The sequence below is a fragment of the Tachyglossus aculeatus genome, chromosome 18 (assembly GCF_015852505.1).
Source record: "Tachyglossus aculeatus isolate mTacAcu1 chromosome 18, mTacAcu1.pri, whole genome shotgun sequence".
In the NCBI taxonomy this organism is placed as follows: domain Eukaryota; kingdom Metazoa; phylum Chordata; class Mammalia; order Monotremata; family Tachyglossidae; genus Tachyglossus; species Tachyglossus aculeatus.
This window is the reverse complement of record NC_052083.1, coordinates 15332630-15356562: the sequence shown is the minus strand read 5'-3', so window position 1 is coordinate 15356562 and position 23933 is coordinate 15332630. Positions and strand designations below refer to the sequence as shown.

The 23933-nt window shown below is 43.0% G+C and overlaps 1 protein-coding gene across 5 annotated transcripts in view; it reads right to left on the bottom strand.

Moving 5' to 3' along the window:
- The window catches only part of COBL (cordon-bleu WH2 repeat protein), a 236994-nt gene that overhangs the window by 54399 nt on the left and 158662 nt on the right, over window positions 1-23933 (bottom strand). For 4 of the 5 annotated variants that reach the window (XM_038760048.1, XM_038760050.1, XM_038760049.1 and 1 more), the window contains 2 exons: window positions 18639-18756; window positions 13657-13827 (listed from right to left, as the gene is read on the bottom strand). In XM_038760048.1, coding sequence (XP_038615976.1) covers window positions 13657-13827; window positions 18639-18756 — 289 coding nt within the window. The remainder of the gene's footprint in view (window positions 1-13656; window positions 13828-18638; window positions 18757-23933) is intronic. The other variant, XM_038760052.1, reaches the window with a different exon arrangement.

Genomic DNA, 23933 nt, shown 5'->3' with positions numbered 1-23933 from the left:
AGATCCAATTCTCCGGATGCCCAGTCCTGTGCTGTTTCTAGTAGGCCACCCTGATTCTCATAAACAATCACACACAGAGAGATGTTTAGTTCTCTTTTCCTAGGGACACCTACCATCATTATTTTAATTTTTGCAGTATTCATTATTGCAGTTACAGGCATAAAGGAGAATAAAGCCCCTCGAGTTCTCCACGCGATGAGAAAACATAGTGCTCAAGCATCTCCAGTTCCTTACTAAGTTTATGAACTACTACAAGATGTCACAGGATGCCAATCAATCAATTGGCTTTATTAAGCACTTACCTTGTACGATGCTTGGAAAAGTACAATAAAGCAGAATTGGTAGACATGTTCCCTGTCCACAAGGAGCTTACACTCTAGAGGGTGCCATCATTATTAATATCTTAAAGAGGCAAAGTGAGAGAATTGACTGCGACACTGTGGTAGAATCTCACTACTCCTCACTGCTATACAATTCTAGTCAGAGACCTGAGAATAATCAGCTCAAGCTGAGAATACTGTCTGGGCTTTCAGAATTCACAGCAGACATAGTCAAAGCTACAGGGCATATATAGGGCTTTGTTAGAGTGACAAAGACCTTATCTTCGGGCCTGAGACTTTACACCTGATGTCTGTTGGCTAGCGGTCACACCTCTTCCAAGAAGCCTTCCCCAATTAAATCCTCTTTTCTCCTCTCCCTTCTGTGCCATCTATGCATTTGGATCTGTGACCTTTGGGCTTTTGACATTCACCTCACCCCAAACCCCACAACACCTATGTACATATATTTGAAATATATATTATAAATTATTTATTTACATTAATGTCTGTCTACCCCTCTAGACTGAAAGCTCGTTACAGGCAGGGAACAAATTTGCTGATTCTGTTGTATTAAACTCTTCTGAGCACTTAGTAAAGTGCTTTGCACATAGTAAGTGCTCAATAAATACCACTGATTGACATTTATGAGGCTAGCAGGAAACAACATCAAGGCCACTAGACTGTATTTGTTGCTCTTTCAAAACCACTTGACACCATCCTGGGACCTGAGATGTAGAAGACAATGAAGAAGTTTGGCTGGCCTAGAGAACATTAACAAGATCACAGGCCTAAGTCTTGATGAAAAGCCCAATCAGGCCAGAGACACCCCTTCTCCCACCATTATTTTAATAGGTCCAGGGACATTCGAGCAATTCAATATGGTTTCCTTGAAATTGTACCAAGAATCAAAGATGATATGGACTGTTGGGAAAGTAGGCTTGACAGACAATATTAGCCTGGCATGTAGCAACTCTTACAGTAGAAGCTTTGGGAGGATCATAATACTAAGATCCACCATTGTTGGGTAGGGACCGTCTCTATATGTTGCCGATTAGTACTTCCCAAGTGTTTAGCAGAGTGCTCTGAACACAGTAAGCGCTCAATAAATATGACTGAATGAATGAATGAATGGTGCCAAGTCCTGCAAATGCCAAGTCCCACAACACAAGAGAACATTTCATGTGGAAGGAAGTGGCAGCCCAGGCCATCATCTATCTTTTCAGTTACACTTGCATGTGTGGAAAAGAAAAATCTCACTATCGGTTGGAGTCAGCTAGACAGATAACTTACTCTCAGTTCTTCCAGAACATGTGTTTTTACTATGTGGTTGGAATAGAATCCACTAGGGAATGTTCTTCATACAAAGCATAAGTATCTGGATGGAACGTGATGCGATGTCAGAGAAAATGACTGTGTCAATGTGCGCAGTCAAGGTGCATACCGTGTGTTTCTTTTAATGTGGGGTTTGTCAAGAATGTAACCCCTGGGTTATAGGAGGACTGAGTGTATATTTTTATAGTGTAAATATATGAGAGCTGATGTATATGGGAGAAATGGAGCTGAGAATCATCACAACCTCTGTTAGGTAGAAATATTGGGATAGGACTTTTCAATGGAATTTTATCCTCATTCTTGACTCGATTCTCGTTTTTAGGTTTTTCTTTGTCAGGAATTGGGAATACTAATCATCACTTTCCAAAGAGTATTCTTTATTCGACCTGTCTACTTATGCACATCCTATTCAATACTGTCCACTACCTTCTTTATTCAACACTAAAACTAAATCTCTCACCCAAGCTTATCAACATATGCTTTTCTGCTTTAAATACCTGAGGGGGCCCTACATGCTGATACTTTTATTTAAGCAACCATTATCTTTTTTTCATCTGGACTTTGCCCACTCAGTGAACTCAGGTCAGGTGTCTGCCACAATCATTACAAATTTCTCTCATTAAAAGGGAAGAAAACACACTTTCTGCCTGATCTTCTCTGTTTTCCTTTATAAGATTAGTTTCTAAAACGTTTTTTTTTTCATTTCAGAGGCTTTCATGTTTCATGGGATAATATGGCTCAGTCAATCCTCCAAAGAATAAGTAAAATCTGAGCTGCTCCTGTTGGAACGTTAGAAGCCCTAGCAGTTTAAGTATATTGACTTCGGCTTTAACATGTGTTTTTATTCTGAGTTCTGGCAAGAACACTGTTAGGAAATTAGGGAACATTTGCTCGATGACGTGAGGCTGTTTGGATGCAGGGCGATGCAGAGTCGGAAGAAACCCAGTGCACCTCTGCACAGGGTCAGAAGGGGTAAGAATGACAGTGTGAGTTTTCCAAAAGAAACAACTCCCACGTTTCAAGACAACTGGGTATACATATAGACCTGTTGAGCAATAGATGACATTTTCATTGTAATTCATCACACATTATTCTTTCAAACAATAAAAAGCTTGTTAACTTGGATTGCTCTGGAGCACAGAAAATTTCAAATCCTTTGTTACAGAAATATGACAGACACTTAGAGTTCAATAGTCCGCTCGCATGATCAAGAACAAATTAATCCAAGTAGGCATTAGCTGTTACTTTTACTTTCCAAACCATTAACTTGGAACATACTGTTAGTCTTCATTTTAACTGCTTGACATGTCTGATAGCCCTTGATATTGCTAGCTCTTCTCAGCAACTTGATCTGGGGCCAGGATCTGAAAGGAATCTAGCACTTTGGTAAGACGAGGTCATGTTCGATTTTTTTTGTTTATCCAGATGGCCTGGAATACTGTAACAAGGGAGCTAGTTAGACCCTAGGGATTGTAACTTAATAGGCAACTTGAGAAAATAATACTGGCAACATGTTAAAAACCTTCTTGCAGTGAATAGCATTTAAGAAAAATAAAAATCAGAGATAGAGTGTAATGAACCACTAACCAAATCAACACATATCCTTTCAAAAGGGCCTATTTCAGATTGGAAATCTCCCAGCCAAGTTTACGAAACTCAGATTCTCATAGGGAACTGAGTAAAACTTCACCAACACAGCACAAGCCTCAGTCAAACAGGTCAACATTGTGTATGTGAAGAAACAAGTCCATGAGAGGGAAGGCCAGAATTTCAATCCCTCAAGTGAGCTCTTACAGCCGGAAAGGAAGAGGAGAAACAGGAGAGTCAGAGTCAGGATGGACCAGGCACTGGGAAATGCCAGAGGTTTGAAGGTCTGAGGATGAGGCAAAGTCTGTCAGAAGCGCTTGGAGTGTGCAGGGAATGATGCACAACAAACTGTTGGGGAAAAATAAATGGCAAATACATAAGCATATCCACAGGGCAAATGGAAAGGTCTGCCAAGGTTAGTAAACACAAACCTTCAAAGAATTAGAGGGCTGGGAGGGACCTTAACAAATCAACAATTCTATCACCCTGAACTACTCTCCCCCTCTCCCCCGCCCCATCACCCCTGCTCTACCTCCTTCCCCACCCCGCAGCACCTGTAAATATGTTTGTACAGATTTATTACTCTATTTTACTTGTACGTATTTACTATTCTATTTTATTTTGTTAATATATTTTGTTTTGTTGTCTGTCTCCCCCTTCTAGACTGTGAGCCTGGTGTTGAGTAGGGACCGTCTCTATATGTTGCCAACTTGTACTTCCCAAGCGCTTAGTACAGTGCTCTGCACACAGTAAGCGCTCAATAAATACGATTGAATGAATGAATGAATGAATTACAGTGAAAATCCTGCTAAAGCCATTTCTAACACGTGAAATATCACACTCCCTGGAAACTCTGTGCTTGCCTAATCTATGCTGCAACTTCAGCCTACTCTCAGGTGATCTGTCCATCCTCAACAGAGATGATGAACAGCAGACCAGAGCCCCATCTTTTCTGTGATAGCCCACAGATATTTGAAAACCATTTCAAATCACCCCCTTGCCTCTCCTCCCTAAACTAAACAAACCACTTTTTTTAGGAGAAGCATCTACCTCCCTCTTTTTTATGTTGAGGGGCTTTAATAATAATGGCGGCATTTGTTGTGTGTTTAGTGTGTGCCAAGCACTGTACTAACGGCTAGGGTAGACATAAGATAACCAGGTTGAAACAGTCCCTGTCCACACGGGGCTCACAGTCAAAGCAGAAGGGAGTACCATTATCGGTGGTATTTATTGAGTGCTTACTGTGTGCAAAGCACTGTAAGGCTGTGCGCTTGTTATGGGCAGGGAGTGTGCCTGCTAATTCTGTTGCATTGTACTCTCCCAAGTGCTTAGTACAGTGCTCTGCACATAATGAGCCCTCAATAAATACGACTGATTGATTAAGGGCTTGGGAGAGTATGATACAATGGAGTTAGTAGACATGTTTCCTACCCACAGTGACCTTACAGTCTAGAGGGGGAAACAGACATTAATACAAACAATTTATAATATATAATCTACAGATATGTAGTATTTAACCCCTACTTTACATATAAGGAAACTGAGGCACAGAGAAGTTAAATGACTTGCCCAAGGTCACATAGCAGATGAATGGCAGAGCCAGGATTAAAACCCAGATCCTTTGTCTCCCAGATCCGTGTTCTTTCCACTAGACCACACTGCTTCAATGTGGGCACAGTATTCATAGAAGGAAGAAAGGACTGACTTGCTTTTAAACTTAGGGGAACTCCAATCCTTCCCTAAATTTTCCATTTATAATGGGGGTTTGGGGTCACATTCAGGAAGCTAGTCAAATTTCTGGTCATCTCCTGGAAATGGACTTAGATTCCAATCTGACTTTTCTGCCAAAATAAAAGAATTGTTCTAAAAGTCTGTAAAAGTACAGGTTTTTGGTCATCCTCTCACTGTTTTCGCGGGCAATGTGCCTTTCTCTTTGGAAGTGAGAGCAGGACAGTGACTACTATTCTGTTGAATTGGGCTTTCCAAAGCAAATGCATAGTTCTAAAAAGGACCATTTCCTTAGCAAAACTTCAGACTTGGGAATCCAAAAAACTTGGCAAAGGTAAACTTTTTATTTAATGTGGAGTAATCATTTTAAAAAATAAATGAATCACATCACATTTTAAAAGTGCTTACCTGGTTGTTTTAAACGCAAAATGTACTGTTTTCTATTTTATATTATACTAGCTGATCCCTGAAAACATTCACTGGATTTGAATATTTTCTTATACGCCCCAGCACTCTTCTCCAGTGTGAGGCAGGGATTATATCTGATGCCTACTGTGGAACTTAGCACAGGGCTCGGCCCATAGTAAGTGCTTAACGAACATCACGGTTATTGTTATTTCTGTTCCTTACACATCTGCCCTTCTCTATTCCGCTCTTTCTTCCTCCCCCTCTCTCTCTTTTCTTAACATTACCATTCTCTTCTTTCAGTTACTCCTATCCCTGCCAGCTTCCTCTCTCAGAAAGGGGGTGGCTTTATCGCCTTCCTGATCCAGGGTTGGGCTGGAGGGAATCTTATAACTCAGTTGTTCCCTCTCAAGCACTTAATACAGTGCTCTGTGCACCATAAATGCTCAATAAATCATTGACCGATTGATCCCAAGACTTTCCAAAGGTGCTAGAAGTAGGACTCAGGGGTCCTCAAGGGCTACAGAAGTGTAAGGAGATGCCTGGGACCCATTTCTGAGGAATCTCCCTATTCCCCAATTGAGCCCACCTCAGGGATATGACCTTCAGGCTTCCCCTGTCTTTCCCCTCACTCCTGGCACCACGGTCTCTGTAAGGTGCAGAGAAGCAGCATGGATTAGTGGATAGAGCGCGGACCTGGGTCCTACTTCTGGCTCTCCCGCTTGTCTGCTGTGTGACCTTGGACAAGTCACTTCACTTCTCTGGGCCTCGGTTATCTCATTTGTAAAATGAGGATTAAGACTGTGAGACACTGTCCCACATGGGACTTGGACCGTGTCCAAACTAATTACCTTGTATCCACCCCAGCACTTAGAATAGTACCTGGCACACAGTAAGTATTTAACAAATGCCATTTAAAAAATGTGCAGTATTGGTCAAATGAAAAGGTAAAGCTTTTCAGATTTGAGATTATCTAGTTGCCAGAGTCCTTGCTTATTTGGACAAGTATATTTTCAGCTCAGCTATACACCTAGCAGAGGTACGTGCTCCGTGCTACAGTTCTAAACACTAAATATTTTATGACAGCCATTTATTTAACTTAGCAAATTCCACCCCCTTAAATCTGTCACAGAGGGTTCGTTGCTTTTTTTCAGTTCCCAGAAGTGTCCAGGGGCTTGGCTTTGCCATTAAGAACCTTGAGCAAGAATCAACGTGGCCTCGTGGATACAGCATGGGCCTGGGAGTCAGAAGGACTTGGGTTCTAATCCCGGCTCTACCACATGTCTGCTGGGTGACCTTGGGCAAGTCACTTAGCTTCTCTGTGCCTCAATTCCCCCATCTGTAAAATGGGGATTAAGGCTGTGACCCTACGTGGGACAGGGACTGTGTCCACCCCAGCGCTTGGAACAGAAAGTGCTTCCCAAATACCACAATTCTTCTTCTTTCTCTTCTAATTATTCTGGTAATTAGTGCATGAGTGATTTACCTAAAAATACAATGCAGTTATAGAGTTGAAGGCCCTTTCGTCACCTCCCCACATACTACCTTTTCCAAAAACCCTGTGGGAGATTATCGGGAGACAATATGGCCTATTCCAGTATAACAGACGATGCAAGGGAAAATGTCGTGACTAAAAGTGTAATCAGTTTATTTCTAAATATTTGAGACATCGTGATTTAACTCTCTGTGCAGTGACCCTTGTGTCCTTCAGCCCTCTAATTGGTATGAGTAATAGATAGCTTGTTAACAGTCCATTCATTAGGAGCAGTGAAAACCATGTGACAAAAAGAAACTCAATGCAACTGAGCTGACAGTGTCTATACTTGGAAATTACATTGAAAGTTCAACCAAAATCAAATAAGCCAGAAAGCAAACCTGATTAGAAAGTTAAGACAAAAAAAAATCCCCAAGCCTGAGTATATTGTTTTAGACATGCACACAAAACATAAATCTACATGACTAGATGTCTAAAGGTTAACAGGAAAGCTCGTTTAATGAGAACAAAAAGATTAAAAAGCAAACAGCATGCAGAACAATTGTACTGTTGTTCAAGGACGGGACTCCTACCATTATAGTAGAAAAGCTCAAATACATCAGCAAAGTCCTATTCATTAGTGACTTAAGCTCCACATAGGTTTGGGAAAGGACGGAGTCCAATTCTTTCTAACAGTACGTGCAGGGAGGATTTTTCCATTTTTGCTTCTCACAGTGTAATTGTTTGAGGCGTTCTGCCAAGAGGGCAGTAATGCAAGACAAGAAGTTGGTTGGAACATGATTTTTCACTGACACAGAGGCAACAGAATTTGGATTCCTGACAGAGAGCCATGGCCGCTATTAATGCACCGTCTTTGTTGACCCTTTACTTGCCAGTTCTACAGAGGTGGACTCAGCTCCATCTCTCCCCACTGGAGCTCTTGAAGCCTCTTGGGCCGGATGATGCAGCCTACCTGAGTCCCCTTCCTTCCTCCCACTGACCTAACCATGAGGAGTTTCAAGCCTCTTCCTCTCCAATCACGGACGGCGGGTGACAGGGGCCATTTTCCTGTTTTGATGATGAGATTTTTGAGGGGAAACTGAGAGCCCTGAGTTGGGAGGCCCCGTGTTCCCCTGATCTGATTGGCCTTCCTGCTTTGGGATCACTCCAGTGGCTACCAATCAATCTGCGCATCAGGCAGAAACTCCTCACCCTGGGCTTCAAGGCTCTCCATCACCTCGCCCCCTCCTACCTCACCTCCCTTCTCTCCTTCTACAGCCCAGCCCGCACCCTCCGCTCCTCCGCCGCTAATCTCCTCACCGTACCTCGTTCTCGCCTGTCCCACCATCGACCCCCGGCCCACGTCATCCCCCGGGCCTGGAATGCCCTCCCTTTGTCCATCCGCCAAGCTAGCTCTCTTCCTCCCTTCAAGGCCCTGTTGAGAGCTCACCTCCTCCAAGAGGCCTTCCCAGACTGAGCCCCTTCCTTCCTCTCCCCCTCGTCCCCCTCTCCATCGCCCCCATCTTACCTCCTTCCCTTCCCCACAGCACCTGTATATATGTATATATGTTTGTACGTATTTATTACTCTATTTATTTTACTTGTACATATCTATTCTATTTATTTTATTTTGTTAGTATGTTTGGTTTTGTTCTCTCTCCCCCTTTTAGACTGTGAGCCCACTGTTGGGTAGGGACTGTCTCTATATGTTGCCAATTTGTACTTCCCAAGCGCTTAGTACAGTGCTCTGCACATAGTAAGCGCTCAATAAATACGATTGATTGATTGATTGATCACTCCAAAGTATATCTCCTGGCTTCCTCTCCCCACTCCACCACTCTCTGAGCATGAAGGCCCACTGGAGCGACCACCACGGTCTGTTACTTGCCTCTACCTGTTGGTCAGGATGAAGGTGGCACCAAAGTCAGTGGGCTAGAGTAGTGAGTTACAGATGGCCCAGGGGGTGAGGTCCAGAGTAGAACCATGTCTGGTTTTAGGATGGCTCTGGTTTGAACTGGGCAGATGCCTTGGTATACATGATACAGCATGGCCTAGTGGCAAGAGCACAGTTTTGGGAGTCAGAGGTTGTGGGTTCTAATCCAACTCTGCCACTTCTCTGCTGCGTGACCTTGGGCAATTTGCTTATCTTCTCTGAGCCTCAGTCACCTCATCCGTAAAATGGGGATTAAGACTGTGAGCCCCATGTGGCACAGGGACTGTGTCCAACCTGATTACCTTGTATCTACCACAGAGCTTAGAACAGTGCTTGGCACATAGTAAGTGCTTAATAAATACCATAATTATAATTATTATTATCCAGAGCTGGTGGTTCTCAGGGCCACTGTTCATGTGGTGCTGTGAAGAAGCAGCATTGCCTAGTGGACAGAGCTGGGCTTGGGAGTCAGAATGTCCTGGGTTCTAAATTCGGCTCAGCCCCTTGTCTGCTGTGTGACCTTGGACAAGTCACCTCTCTTCACTGAGCCTCCATTACCTGATCTGTAAAAAGGGGATTAAGGCTGTGATCCCCATGCAGGACAGGGACTGTGTCCAACTCGATTTGCTTGTATTCACCCCAGCGTTTATTGCCTTGCAACAAATACAGTAATAATAATAATACTAATAATGAAGAGAGGAGCTGAAAAGGATCAATCAATCAATCAATCAATTGCATTTATTGAGCGCTTACTATGTGCAGAGCACTGTACTAAGCGCTTGGGAAGTACAAGTTGGCAACACATAGAGACAGTCCCTACCCAGCAGTGGGCTCACAGTCTAGAGGGGGGAGACAAGGATGACTCAGTGATGGCAACCCCACAAGGAGGGGAGAATCTGAGGGTTGTGGGGTAAAGGAATAACCATGTTCAGACAAAAGTGGGTTGCTACAACAGAAAGAACAGAGAACCTGAAGAAGGGCTCCAGGGAATGGGAAGGGGCTAGTGAGAGCCCGCAATGCAAGCCCGAGGCGTTCAGTCTTCCTTCCTGTCCTATATTCTCATTCCCAGGGAAAGTGACTGACAGATGGATTGATCTCTTTCCAAATCGACCAATGAAGTTCTGAAAATGTTTTTACCCTGAGGTATCTGGTACAGTAGTGTTCACTGATGTCAGACAGTAGAAGCTCCATCTTTTGGTCAAGGAACTGGATTTTTTTTCATTCTGGTAATCTGGGCAAAGCATAAGCCTTATTGCATAAGGTGGACCCAAGGAAACTCATGGAAATACATCCATCTAGGAGTCTAAATGCTGAGGCTAGTGATCCATGCCCTCACAGGAACAGAGCTAAAATGATTTTCATGGGGTTATCAACTCATGAAAAGGAATTAACTGCTGGCAGGCGTCAACAGGAACAAGTCACTGAGGTGCTAGCACCTGCTTTAAGGGAAGTGAAGTCAATCAATCAATCGGTGGTTTTGTTTAGCTCTTACTGCGTGCGGAGCCCTGTTAAAGTTCTTGGGAGACCACTACTCTCCAAGAAGGGAAGCAAAGGGCTACTGGCACTGAGGAACACCTCACTAAAGGATGCTATTTGAGAGAACCACCAAGCTGTCTTGGTGGCCTAAGCAGCTGGATGACATCAAAGAAGTTGATCACTGCAAAGCAAGAAGTTGACTCTGATGCCACCTAATGAAGAATGAAGGGGAAACGATAGATACGGGTCCATTCTCCCTTGTCCTATAGTCTTCCCCTGGCTGGGGAAGAAAATTACTATTTCTACCTTTCAGGAAACTTTAGCCATTGAGTTGAGTTAAACACAAAAAGAAAAACTCAAACTCAAAGTTTGTGTTGTTGCTGTTCTCTGAGAGGAGAAGTTTGGGAGGGGGTGTGGTGAAGTCAGCAGGTAAAGATGGTTGCGGGGACACAAGACTAGATGATTTGAAAGGAGCAAGTAAAGCATGAAATTCTAATAACTAGGTCAACAGACCTCAGTTGGAGGGCAAGACATGGTCCAGAAAAATGACAAGAAATCTCTTCTCCATTCTCCCCGCTTCCTAGCCGCTGCAGGGAAAACTGAGCTCTGGTTCACAGCAACAGCTGGAGGCAAAGTGGGGAGAGGAAGTGAGGCAGGAGAGGGGGGCTTGGTTTCTTTCTTTCTGTACTTTAGTTCTCCTTCACCCTGGTCTCAGTTTCTACCTCCCATGGTAATGTTTTGAGGAGAGGGATCTGAATATTTCCGTGGGTTCTGGTTTTTAGGGTGAAGGGAGTCCATAAAAGAGAGGGCCAGGCAGGAGAAATTGTAGGGAAAAATGGAGTTATAGTCAGAGAGGAAAATGAATCCATCACCCCAAATGGGAACCTTCCTCCTACCTTTGACTTGGGTTTCACGGACCAGAATTTAGTCTTCTTCGAGGAAGGGTAAAATCAATTGTATCTGTTAAGTGCTTACTGCGTTCAGAGCACTGAACTAAGTGCTTGGGAGAGTACAATATAACAGAGTCAGTAGGGAAGTTCCCTGCCCACAATTCCTTTTTCTATGTCTACGCACAAGAGGACAGGAAAAGCAAAGGGGTGGCGAGGTCTCAGGCCAAGCCTCTAGTGTAGGAGAGAGGCCACATCCCCAACTCTTCTGCTGTATTACTGTTAGTATTATTGTTATTATCTCATCATGTTTGTTAAGCACTTACTATTTGTCTAGCATGGTTTTAAGAGCTGGGGTAATTACAAGTTAGTCAGTTTGGACACAATCCCTGTCACCCAGAGGGCTCACAGTCTGAGTAGAATGGGGTATAGGCATAGAACCCCCATTTTATTGTTGAGGAAACTGAGGCATAGGGAAGTTAAGTGACTTGCTCAAAGTAACTCAACAAGGAATTGGCAAAGGTGGGATTAGCACCCAAGTCCTCTGACTTGCAGCAGGCCCATGCTCTTTCCACCAGGCCATGCTGATGCTTCTTTTATGTGGGAGAGAGGAGTTTGAGAGGATGAGACCCCATCACCATCAGGGCTTTAGCCCTCCTTCCCATATCCCCTGGCATCTTTCATTCAAACCTGTTTCTTAATTTCTCCCAGGTTCTTTCCGGTCATCCATTACCTAACAAAACCGCTCTTTCCTCTTCAAAGCCCTTCTGAAATCCTACTTCTTCTGGGAGGTTTTTCCCCAGCACATGTGGAGAGGAATATAGCAAGATGGGTTTAGGATGAATATAAGATAGAATGGTCATAATGTAGGGTTGGTAAATCAGTGGAATGGATCCTGAATGTGAAGGTCAATTCTCCCTCCCTAGAGATCCCTATGACTAAGCGCTTAGTACAGTGTTTACACACAGTAAGCACTCAATAAATGCCATTGAAATTGAATGACTAGCATAAACATACACTTGCAAGAGATGGTTAAAAAAATAGACCTGACCCCCAAAAGTGAATAATCCCACTACATTGTAAATACCTGGAGGGCAGGGATCATGTCTACCAATTCTAATGTACTAATTCAATCAATGGTATTCATTGAGACCTTACTGTATGCAGAGCACTGTACTAAGTGCTTAGAAGAATACAAAATAACAGAGTTGGTAGACATGTTCCCTGCCCACCATGAGCTTACTCTCACAAGCTTTTAATACAGTGTTCCGCACACAGAGAGTGCTCAATAAATACCATTGCTTGACTAATCTCTTCTCAGCCTATGATCTTGTCCTCCCTGCCCCAAAAGTGCACAGATTTCTGTGGGAGGGAAGAAAGTGAAGGAGGCACCCTTATGGTCTATGGCATTGTTCTATATTCTAGCCACATGGTTTCTTTGGCTCTCGTTGGAAATCCATGCTCACAACCGTGGTCTTTAGACTTCAACTACTGAAAATGAATAAAACTGAAAACACTACATGTTGAGAAACAGCATGGCCTAGTGGATAGAGTACAGGCCGGGGAAGTAGGATGACCTGGGTTCTAATTCTGGCTCTGCCACTTGTCTGCTGGGTGCCCTTGGGCAAGTCACTTCTCTTCTCTGGGCCTCAGTTACCTCAACTGTAGAATGGGGATTAAGATTGTGAGCCCTAATTTGGGACAGGGGCTGTGTCAGACCTGATCATCTTGTCTCTACCCCAGAGCTTAGTACAGGGCCTGGCATGTAGTGTTTAACAAATACCACAGTTATTGTTATTATTACTATTATTAATTAGAAGAACAACAACAAATTTCAAGAGGTTCCTGACAAGATGGTCCCAGCATGGCTTCAAAGCAGGATGGTCTAAGAATCAAAGAAGCCTATTTTTTCAGGAAAAGAGAATCAACCCCTCCCCTTGTTTTAATGTCTCCCAACATTCTTTTCACTTCCTCCACCTGGAAAGTGACTGCATTCCTCCTCTAGACTGTAAGCTCCTGTATTTGACCCTTTGGTGAATACTGAACAAGTTCGAGCTGGTAAAATCTTTGAAAAATTGTATAAAGAGGCTCCCCTTAGGATCAAGTCCTGTTATTCAATTTCCCTAATATCCAGGTAACTAAGATTTGCATTTGGTGAGCCGTGCAATCAGCAAAGAATGCTATAGACATCTCTCACCAAAGAAGCATCATGTGCTGATTTGCTGACTCTAACCAGAGAGTGTACCCATCCACCCCCATACTTAAAAGTATCTCTGTTGTGTTCCCTAAAGTGGTCTTAGAAAATAGAACCTGAGTTGTTCCTTCACAGCAAAGTCATTATTATTAAAAAAAAGAAACATACTGCATTGAACATTTAAGATGAAAACAGAAAGAGGGAAAACACATGTCTGAAGAGCAGAAAGGAAAGTCTGAGGAAAAAACTGAAAATGGACCAAATACAAGCAATGACCAAAGAGGTGAATAGAAAATACTTGGTTTGTACAACAGACATACGTTTGGTTTCCATTACGATGGATTCTGCAGCATCGGCTTCCCTGGGAAATACAGGTGGATCCAAAGTGTCTGAATCTGGAGGAGGGTAGGATGGGGGCGGGGGGAGCACTAACTGGGGCGGACCCCGGGGAATGCCTCTGGGAGGCTTTTGTGGCATCTGTCGTCCAAAACCTACATGGAATCAGTTAGTGGGTTATTTCAGAAGTTGAAGCTGAAAACATCTTCCCGTGAATCAAAATGGTGGGCCTGGTGACCCTTTAGCTTGTTGAAGAACGCCTACCCCTGCATTCACACACACACTCTTCACGATGCACTCACAGACGATTCGTGTATTTTTTATCTAAGCGTGGTTATGTCAACATAAATTGTATTGAAATAAACCTGTCGTATGGGGAAAAAAAGTGCTGTCAGATGTAGGATAATTAAATGGAAAATCTAGTAGAGCTAGGGAAGATTACCAAGTAACTACTTCTTAAATCAGTCAATCTGGTACTTTTTGAGGGTCTACTGTGTACAGAGCACTGTACTAAGGGCTAGGGAGAGTATAAGACAATAGAGTTAGTAGGCACAATCCCTGCCCTCAAGGAGCTTACAATGCAGTGATTCTTAATCTTCCTATTTTACATCACATATCTGAAATTGAAGAATGAGGCAGAATGGTTCAGGGGAAAGAGCAAGGGACTAGAAGTCAGAAGACCCAGGTTCTAGTCTCAGGTTTGCTACTTGCCTGCTGGTTCATCTTGGGCACATCACTTAAGCTCTCTGTGCCTCAGTTTCCTCATCTGTAAAATGGGGATAGAGCCCCTGTTCCCTCTCCCCCTTATACTGTGAACTCCTGTAGAACAGGTAAAGTGTCTGATCTGATGATTTCCACCTTGGCACTTAGCACATAGGAAGCACTTAATAAAATGCCATCATTACTATTCTTAGGACCCATATGGAGTAGGTGCACAATAGATACTCAGCAGAAGGACTGGAACCGTATTTATCTGGAGCCCAACCTGATTATGTTGTCTGACTGAGTCCATATCAGAAGCATTCAGTTTTTAACCTAGCTGCTAATTTAGTTGCTAATTTAACAGAGCCCTTGTAAGTCAGGAAACCCTTCCTCTTTGAAAGACAGATCCAGAATATAGAACTTTTAGCTGCAGTTTCGGGTCATCCAAACTGAATTCCTCTATCTGCTTCAATTCTTCTGCTTCCTTCTTTAACAGGGTTGTGTGCATGGACCTCCTGTGAAAATAACTCACACTTCTCGGACAATTCATTGGGGTCCACACTAGAGACTGGCCAAATATCACCCGTGCCCACTGAGGAAATCGAGGTAGGAACCCCGTTTCCCAAGGTTTCTTTGGATTGGAAAGGGAGCTGAATGAGGGAGGTTGGCAGTTTATGAAAGGAAAAGGGTCAACCTGTACAAAACGACTGTAAGTTTGTTATGGGCAGGGCATGTATCAGCTAATTATGGTATACTGTAGTATTGTATTCTCCCAAATGCTTAGCATAGTGCTCTGCACATAGTAAGCGCTCAATAAATGAAACGGACTGATTGATTGACTGAAAACTCAGAAAGATGGTAGCCCTGCCCTGCCCTCTCCGTTGGCTCAGATACCACTTCAGGTTGTGAGCAAGGGAGTGACTTCTGGTTATCAGACCTCAGGAAGCTCCCAGGACAGCTGATGTCCAGTTCCAGCATCAAAAGGAAATGTAGAAGGGTGGAGATAAGCAGCCAGAGCCTGTTAATTGGTCAACTGACCTAAAAGCTATTAATAGTCTGTTTTTATGAAACTCCAAATACTTAGAACTAAGAATCAGTGATATTTCAATCATCCATGAGGAGCAGTGGGGTCCACTTGCAATAGCACAGGCTTGGGAGTCAGAGGACCTGGTTTCTAATCCCAGCTCCACCACTGCCTACTGGGCAACCTTGGGCAAGTCACTTCACCTCTCTATGCCTCAGTTTCCACATCTGTAAAATGGGGATTCCATGACTTCTCTCCATTCTAATTAGATCATGAACCCCATGTGGGACAGGGACTGTGTCTGATTCACTTGTAACTACTTCTGTGCTTGACACACTATAATATCATCATCATCATCATCATAACAATAACAATAATAATATGTCTATCTGTTCTAGCCTGAGTGAGACCAGAAAATATGGCAAGTCACTGCTATTTGCTAAATGGGCACATAACTAAAACAATCATAAATGTGCTCACTGTAAGAGTACTGTAGCAATACCTCAAAATTGAATATGCATCCAATAGTGCAATCAGTGTACTATAACACCCTCTTACACAAACATATTGTTTCAAACCAGGGAGGATGGATTTCAGGAGTCAAATTTTTCAGGTGGCAAACTTTCCTTTTTATCCCACTTCTAAGTGGCACTGGCCAAATGCTCAATACCTAAGGGTGACCGGTGGTGGTAATGGTGGGAGAAATGGGGGCCAGGGATCAAGCTTCCACCAAGCCTGTCCTAAGAACACTGATGTCAGCATAGCAACCCGAGTGACAGAGAACAAACTCAGGCTTTGCCACTTCTGGCCCACTCCCTCCAGCCCACTGATAACCCGGCTGACTTCAGAACTGTCTCATCACGCTGTCAACAGAGTTGGGAGGGCAGGGATAACAGCACTCTCAAATATCACTTCGGGACTGTGACTTCTCTCTCAGCCAAACAGGAGGCAAGAGGAAGCCAGCCCGTAGAAGAGTGGCTCTGTCTCCACAAGTCCAAACGAGTGGTCTTGAGACGGGCTGTGCACAGTAGCTTTGAGAAATACCAGTTACCAATTCACAGACCGTTACACTGATAATGTGACTAGGGAAAGGCTCGATGTTGGGAAACAGGGGAGATATGCTTTGATACTTTTTCTTTTGTTTCTTCCCTTCTGCACATCACAGAGGTCAAACTGATCAAGTACCATGATAGCTCTCAGCTCATGCACCAATAAGCATTAGGGTCTCAAATTGAGTCCTTTCATTTAGCAGAACTAGCAAATTCCTCTTGTTTTGGTATGAGGCAGTTCCGGCCAAGGTTTGAATTGTGAACCCGCTGAGGGCTAGGGACCATTTCTAATTCCCAACTATGTATTCCTTTCCAGTTTTATTACAGTGCTCTGCACAGAGTAAGTACTTAATATCCCCTTCTAGACTGTGGGATCGTTGTGGACAGGAATGTGTCTGTTGTTATATTGTACTCTCCCAAGCACTCAGTACAATGCTCTGCACATGGTAAGTGCTCAAGAAATACGATTGAAAGACTGTGAGCCCCTTGTGGGACAGGGTCTGAGTCTGATCTGCTGTGATCCCGCTGTGAGCAGGGACTGTCTCTATTTGTTGCTGAATTGTACTTCCCAAGTGCTTAGTACAGTGCTCTGCACACAGTAAGTGCTCAATAAATATGATCAAGTGAATGAATATAATGTATCCACCAAGCACTTAGTACAGTGCTTGGCACATAGTAAGTACTTAACAAATACTATTATCATTATTATTATTATTGTTGTTGTTGTTATGTCTGACTATATCACCCTAAGTTGTCTGCTCTGTCTAAGGTTTGGCACTCAGTTTGAGTGACAAATTTCAGACCTGCAACTCGCTGGACTATAAATCCAAGTTCTTACATTTTTAGAGCCAAGAGGGAGAGGAGCTAGAAGGATGGGAAGGCCCCCAATCACTCAGATCAACATTTGTTAGGATTCCTGAGCTTTCTTAAATGTTTAAAACATAGATCTTGAGCAAATGGGGATTTGGCGAAAGGAAGGGTGGGGGTGGGAGTTGCTCATTAGGAGGTAGCAGAAGAATAGCTGCATTTGAGTGGCCACAATAGCGTTCTCCTTGAGAGAAAAGAAAAATGGACTTCATTAAGAGATGGGTTTGCCCATTTCCCAGGATAATGGTCTCCCCTTGCAATGTAAATGCTGAGACATTGAAACTGAGGCATTTGCTGAAAATAAATGCTGACAAAAAGCCAAGAGATTCTTATTAAAGTGTGTGACATATACAATGCAGCCAATTACATGTAGCAATGAATTTAATTCTAAGATCAGATACTTCTGTCCTGGATGTACTGAGAGACATTAGGTCAAAGACAGAGCATGGGAAGTTATTGAGTTTGTTTTATCACGTTGTAAATGGTTATCTTAACATACTGGCTAATGAGCACAAATGCTCATTATTGTCATTATTGTTGGGTATTGTCTCACTCTTAAACTTCTCAGAATCCTCTGCAGCCAATCGGCTTACTTTCTCAAACAATCCCTCTTTTCTTGCCCCCCCGCCCCACCTAGAAATTTCTATGTATGTGTTCTACCACAAATGAACACCATAAAGAAGTCAACGAAGGCTATGTTCTTCCCTTCCTCGATGTAAGGATTTCCACACTCCCATACTCACAGGAGTATGGGGAATTAATTTGATTAACTAAAAGACTTTTACACTGAGATTCATTTCAAGTAAGACTGATGGCAAGAACACAGCATGACTGAATGTGGTCAACAAATATCGAAGGACTATAGGCCTAAAGATCCTTTTTAGCATATGGACTTCAAAAATTATTTCCATTGATTTCATGGCTTTAGAGCATTTTCCCTTCAAAAATGCCCACGATCATTCCCATACCTATATGCTCATTCCTATTCAGATTTTTCTCTCTTTCTCTCTTCCCTCTGTACCCTCCCTGCCCACCCTCCAAACACATTCACAAACACACACACCTCTATCTCCATATTTTTTTCATCCTACCCATATGATTCACCTTCACAGTTTCCACCAACAACTTGCACTGTTAATTAGGCTGGAAACAAGTGATCAAATGGTTATTTCCAGACTTTCTTTCTGTGCCATAAATACTTTTCCATGCTCTATTACCTCCATGGAGTGAGAATGGGTGAGGGGTTAGGAAGCCACATCTCAAGACCCAAGACAAGCATGTCTTTGCACATGCGGAAAACAAGACAAGGAAGTCACACCCTTACCCACTGCGCTCTTCCTGTTCTCCTCTTTGTCTTCGGTCCTTTTTGGCACAAGGGGTGTGGGCGGGGCTGGGGCATGCCTCTTTTTTTTCTGGAAATCATTCTGTGACACTTGTGAAATCTACCAAAAACAAAAAAGAGAAGCACATATTTTCAGGGTTTCATTTTATGGAAGCATGTATGCGGGTGCTTGAGAAGGGGGCAGGGATTATATGACACACAGGAGCTGTGGACACCTTATTACAAATTACAGCCAAGCCTTTCAACTTTTATAAACTTGGGAGGAAAGAGAAGGAACCAATCATTCACTCAATCGTATTTACTGAGTGCTAACTGTGGGCAGACCACTGTACTAAGAGCTTGGGAGAGTATGATATAACAAAACAATGGCAAAATTCCCTGCTCATGACGAGCTTACAGTCTACAGGAAGTTGAATAAGAACACAAGTAACATTATCATCGGGTCAGACCAATGAACCCTCCATTCCAGTAGTCTATGACAGTGGTAACACGTTGTGCTTGAGGAACAATGTTTTAGTTGTCCTTCTTGGCATCCATCTTAATAGTTGAGGATGTATCAACTAACTTCTCCCACCTTTCCCCTGGAAGCCCAATATGGAAATGTTTCTCATGAATTTATCTAACCTTTCTGGAGCCTACTGATATTTCCAGCCTGTATGGCTTCCTATGGTAATGAATTCCATATGTTTACCACCTGCTGTGTGAAGATATATTTCCTTTCACAGCCATTCCTTTATATGGCTCTTCTTTTAGCACTCATTTGAGTACTACTGAATTTAAACACAAGGTACAATGTCACAGAATTTCCCTTGGCTTAAACACGTCCCTTCCTCTCTCTTTAAATTATTTTGAACGACTTGACAGGGCTAAAGTCCACTGCGTTGGGCCCAGATACTGGCAGATGATGCCAAGAGGTGCTGTCTCTTCTTACCTCTCTGCCCCTTCTCAGTCTTGTTCATTAATTTCCTCCTAACTGTGGGTGTCCCTCAAGGCTCCATTTGGGGACCCCACACTCCTCTTGCTCTTCATTCACTCTCTTGGGGAACTAAGCCATTCACAGGGCTTTAACTAGCACTTATTTGCATTAATATTAATATCTGTCTCCCCCTCTAGACCGTAAGCTCATTATGGTCAGGGATCGTGTCTGCTCATTCCTTGCATTGTACTCTCCCAAGTGCTAAGAAACGTGCTCTGCGCATACTAAGTGGTCAATCTATCATATCAATCTAGCAATCTCTCCAAACCTAACCTCTCACAACTGTCAAACCCACAATTCTTTTGTTCCAAGACATCTCCACTTATCTGTTCCATTAGTAACTAAAACTCCTTCCATCTAGAATGGGATAACACTTAATCTTCCCTCCTAAACAAACCACACCTCTGAATTTTCCCATCTCTGTTGAGGTCATCACTATAATAGTATACTCCTTGACCCCAACCCTCCCCCCTGCCCACCCCCCACCATGATGGCATCATCCTCAACTCTTCACTGTCTTTCAGTTCTCACATTCATTCAACTGCTACATCCTGCCGGTTCTTCCTTCAAAACATGTCTCAGATCAAGCAGTCAATATTATTTTTTGCCTCCCTCTCTACACTGTTGTCTCGCCCTCTTGACTGAAAACTTTTTGTGGGCAGGGATGGTGTCTACCAACTCTATTATACTGTACTCTCCCAAGTGCTTAGTACAGTGCTCTGCACACAGTCTTCAAAGGCCTCCTAAAATCCCAACTCCTCCAGGAAGTCTTCCCTATTCAAGTCACAACATCCTACTCCCACCAACACAACACCACCAGCTACTGCCGTTTGCAAATAAATTTTCCTCTCTGTTCACTCTATTAGATTTTAAGCTCTTGTAGGATTGTAACTGTTTATCTTATTTCTGTTGTACTCTCCCAAATGCTTAGTGCAATGCTTCACATTCAACTGAAGTACAGAAAACCACTATGTGAACAATCATATTTGTTGAGTGCTTGCTCTGTGCAGAGTAATCAATCACATTTATTGAGCAAATAATAATAATGATAATAATAATGATAATAATTATTCTGGTATTTGTTAATCACTTGCTATGTGCCAGGCCCTGAACTAAGAGCTGGGGAGGATACAAGCAACTCAGGTTGGACATAGTCCCTGTTCCATGTGATGGAGCTGGGATTAGGACCCATGATCTTCCAACTCCCAGGCCCAAGCTCTATCCACTGCTTCATTCTGCTTCTCACACTATGTTCAGAGCACTGTGCAAAGTGCTTGGGTGAGCACAATATAACAAAGTTGGTAGACACAGTCCCTGCCCTAAGAGAACACTGCTAAGTACTTGGGGGACTACAATGCAACAGACATATTCCCTGTCCACAAGGAGCTTAGAGTCTAGTCCAAATATGTAAGCACACAAAAGCTAATCTAAAATCTTTGATTGCTGATACATATTTTCATTATTAGATCATGCACCTACAGTCATTTATCACTATTATTTAATATAATTATATTGTTTTGGTCTTTTTTTGGCTCTTGGGAACATATTAATACCCTTTAAATTTACATAATTTCCCAAAAGAAACTATACTTCTTTTAATGCTCAGATGCTAAACAAAATTTTCATGGAAGCAATTAAGAGCACTAACTGAGGCCACTGAGGTATAGCAGTATTTTGAACTCATTTTCATCAAACTTCAAAGGGTGTCCCCTCACCCTGATCTGGGATTTAGTGTACAACAATTTTGTCTTTACCCTATCCATGACTCTGCAAACTAAAAATCATGTTATCTCTCAATCTTCTTGCCAAGCCACAGTGTCCTAATCTTTTCAGTCTATCCTCATAAAGAAGCTGCCCCAATTCCCTTAATCATTCTGGATGTTCAAAATTGGTTTAGTACAAGACAGGAGTCTCAGAGAGAACAGGGTGTTCCAGATGGATAGAGCCCTTTGAATTCAAAGTTATCAACCAATGTGCCATCCGATTAATGTGGCTTCTACTGACTTAAGTGATTCATCAGAAAATAGGGCCGATTACATGTTCCTTAGATAACACAGGCCTAGTGAAATTCTAATGTAACACATGTTTCTTATATCACTGAGTATACCAAAACCAGCAGATGCTACTTGCTTTGTTGCTTTGAACTAAGACTAGGTTCTGGCACTATATTTGTTCCCCATGAAATCAGTCCCTTTTCTTAAAATAATAATTACAGTATTTATTAAGCACTTATTATGTGCCAGGCACTGTACTAAGTGCTGGGGGGGATACAAGCAAACCCTGTCCCAGGTGGGGCTCATGGTTTCGATCCCCACTTTAAAGATGAGATAACTGAGGCTCAGAGAAGTTAAGTGACTTGCCCAAGGTCACACAGCAGACAAGTGGCAGAGCCGGGATTAGAACCCATGACCTTCTGACTCCCAGGTCTATACTCTATCCACTATGCCGTGCTGCTTCACCTCAATCACAGCACTGCTCACAGCTGAAAAGACATTCTGCCTCCCGCTGCTTCACAGCATCCCAGTCGATGGCATTTGTTGAGCATTTACTCTGTGCAGGGCACGGAACTAAGCACTTGGGAGAGTACAATAACACCTGTTTCCCTACTTGAGCCCCTCATTGGGCTTTTGGGGCTTAATCATATTAGAGTAGAAAGCCCATTCTGGGATTGTTTCTGAGCGCGCTCTCCGTTGGGGCTTTTCTTTTGGCAAACTCTGCCCTGAATGCACTTTGAATTCTACTGAGAAGCAGTATGGCCTAATGGAAAGAGCACGGGCCTTGGAGCCCGAGGAACTGGGTTCAAATCCTGGCTCCACCAATTGCTTGCTTTATGATTTTGGGCTAGTCATTTAACTTCTCTGTGTCTCAGTTCCCTCAGCTGTAAAATGGGGATTAAATAACCATTCTCACTTCTCACTCCTCCTTAGAATGTGAACCCTGGTTCGGGCAGAGACCGTGTCAGACCTGAATACTTTGTATCTACTCCAGCGCTCAGTACAGTGTGTGGCACATAAAAAGTGCTTAATACCACTATTATTACTAGTAGTAATAATAGTAATAGTAATGCTAGTAATAATTCTCTAAATGGCTCTGCTTTTTCTACAGACAGATAATCCTCTCCTCCTTTTCCTTAATCCCTTTTAGGATTGTCTTCACTTCAGATTATGCCACCTAAGTGGCTGACACCATCTCATATTATTGTTATGGCTTATGTTAGCACTTATTATGTTTCAAGCACTGTTCAAAGCACAGGGATAGATGCAAGCTACTCTGGTTGGACACTGTCCCTGTCCCACATGGAGTCACAACCTAAACAGGTAGGAAAACAGATTATTAGTTAATTTTCCTCTTTAGGTAGCCTGGGACAAATTAATGACTCCCTGCACTATGTGTGTGTGTTTGGAGGAAGGGATGGGGGGATGTTAGGGTTAGAATGGTTATCACAGCTTGTTAACACTTCTACACTGGGCGGGATATTTGAGGAGGCAGGACTAGTGGATAGAGCAGGGGCCTGGGGAGTTGGAAGGACCTAGGTTCTAATCCCACTCCATCACTTGTCTGCTGGGTGACCTTGGGCAAGTCACTTCACTTCTCTGGGCCTCGGTTACCTCATCTGCAAAGTGGGGATTGAGACTGTGGGCCCTATGTGGGTCAGGGACTGTGTCCAACCTGATTAGCTTGTAACTACCCCGGTGCTTAGAATAGTGCTTGACAAACAGTAAGCACATAACGAATACCATTATTATTATTATTATCATCATCATTAATAATCGCTGCTGTATGGTGAAATACAGTGGAGGGGCCATAAATACAAAAATGAATGACAAGAAAATACATAAAGAACAAAACAATGAAACAAAGCCCTATGCAACGTGGCATGGTTGTAAACCACTGGAAGACAGCAGGAGGAGAAAGATCAGCCTGGCTTGGGATGATTCCAAAACATAGAGACTTGGATAGGTTGCGGCACCAAGATCAATCAATCAATCGTATTTATAGAGCACTAACTATGCGCAAAGCACTGTACTAAACACTTGGGAGAGTATATTATAATATAAGAGTTGGTAGACACATTCCCTGCCCACAAGGAACTTTCAGTCTAGAGGGGGAGATGGGAATTAACATAAATAAATAAATTACAGAGCGTCTAAGTGCTGTGGGGCTAAGGGAGGGGTGAATAAAGGGAGTAAATGAGGGGGATGCAGAAGGGATGGGAGAAGAAGAAATGAGAGCTTAGTCAGGGAAGGCTTCTTGGAGGAGATAGGCCTTCAATTAGGCTTTGAAGGTGGGGAGAGTAATTG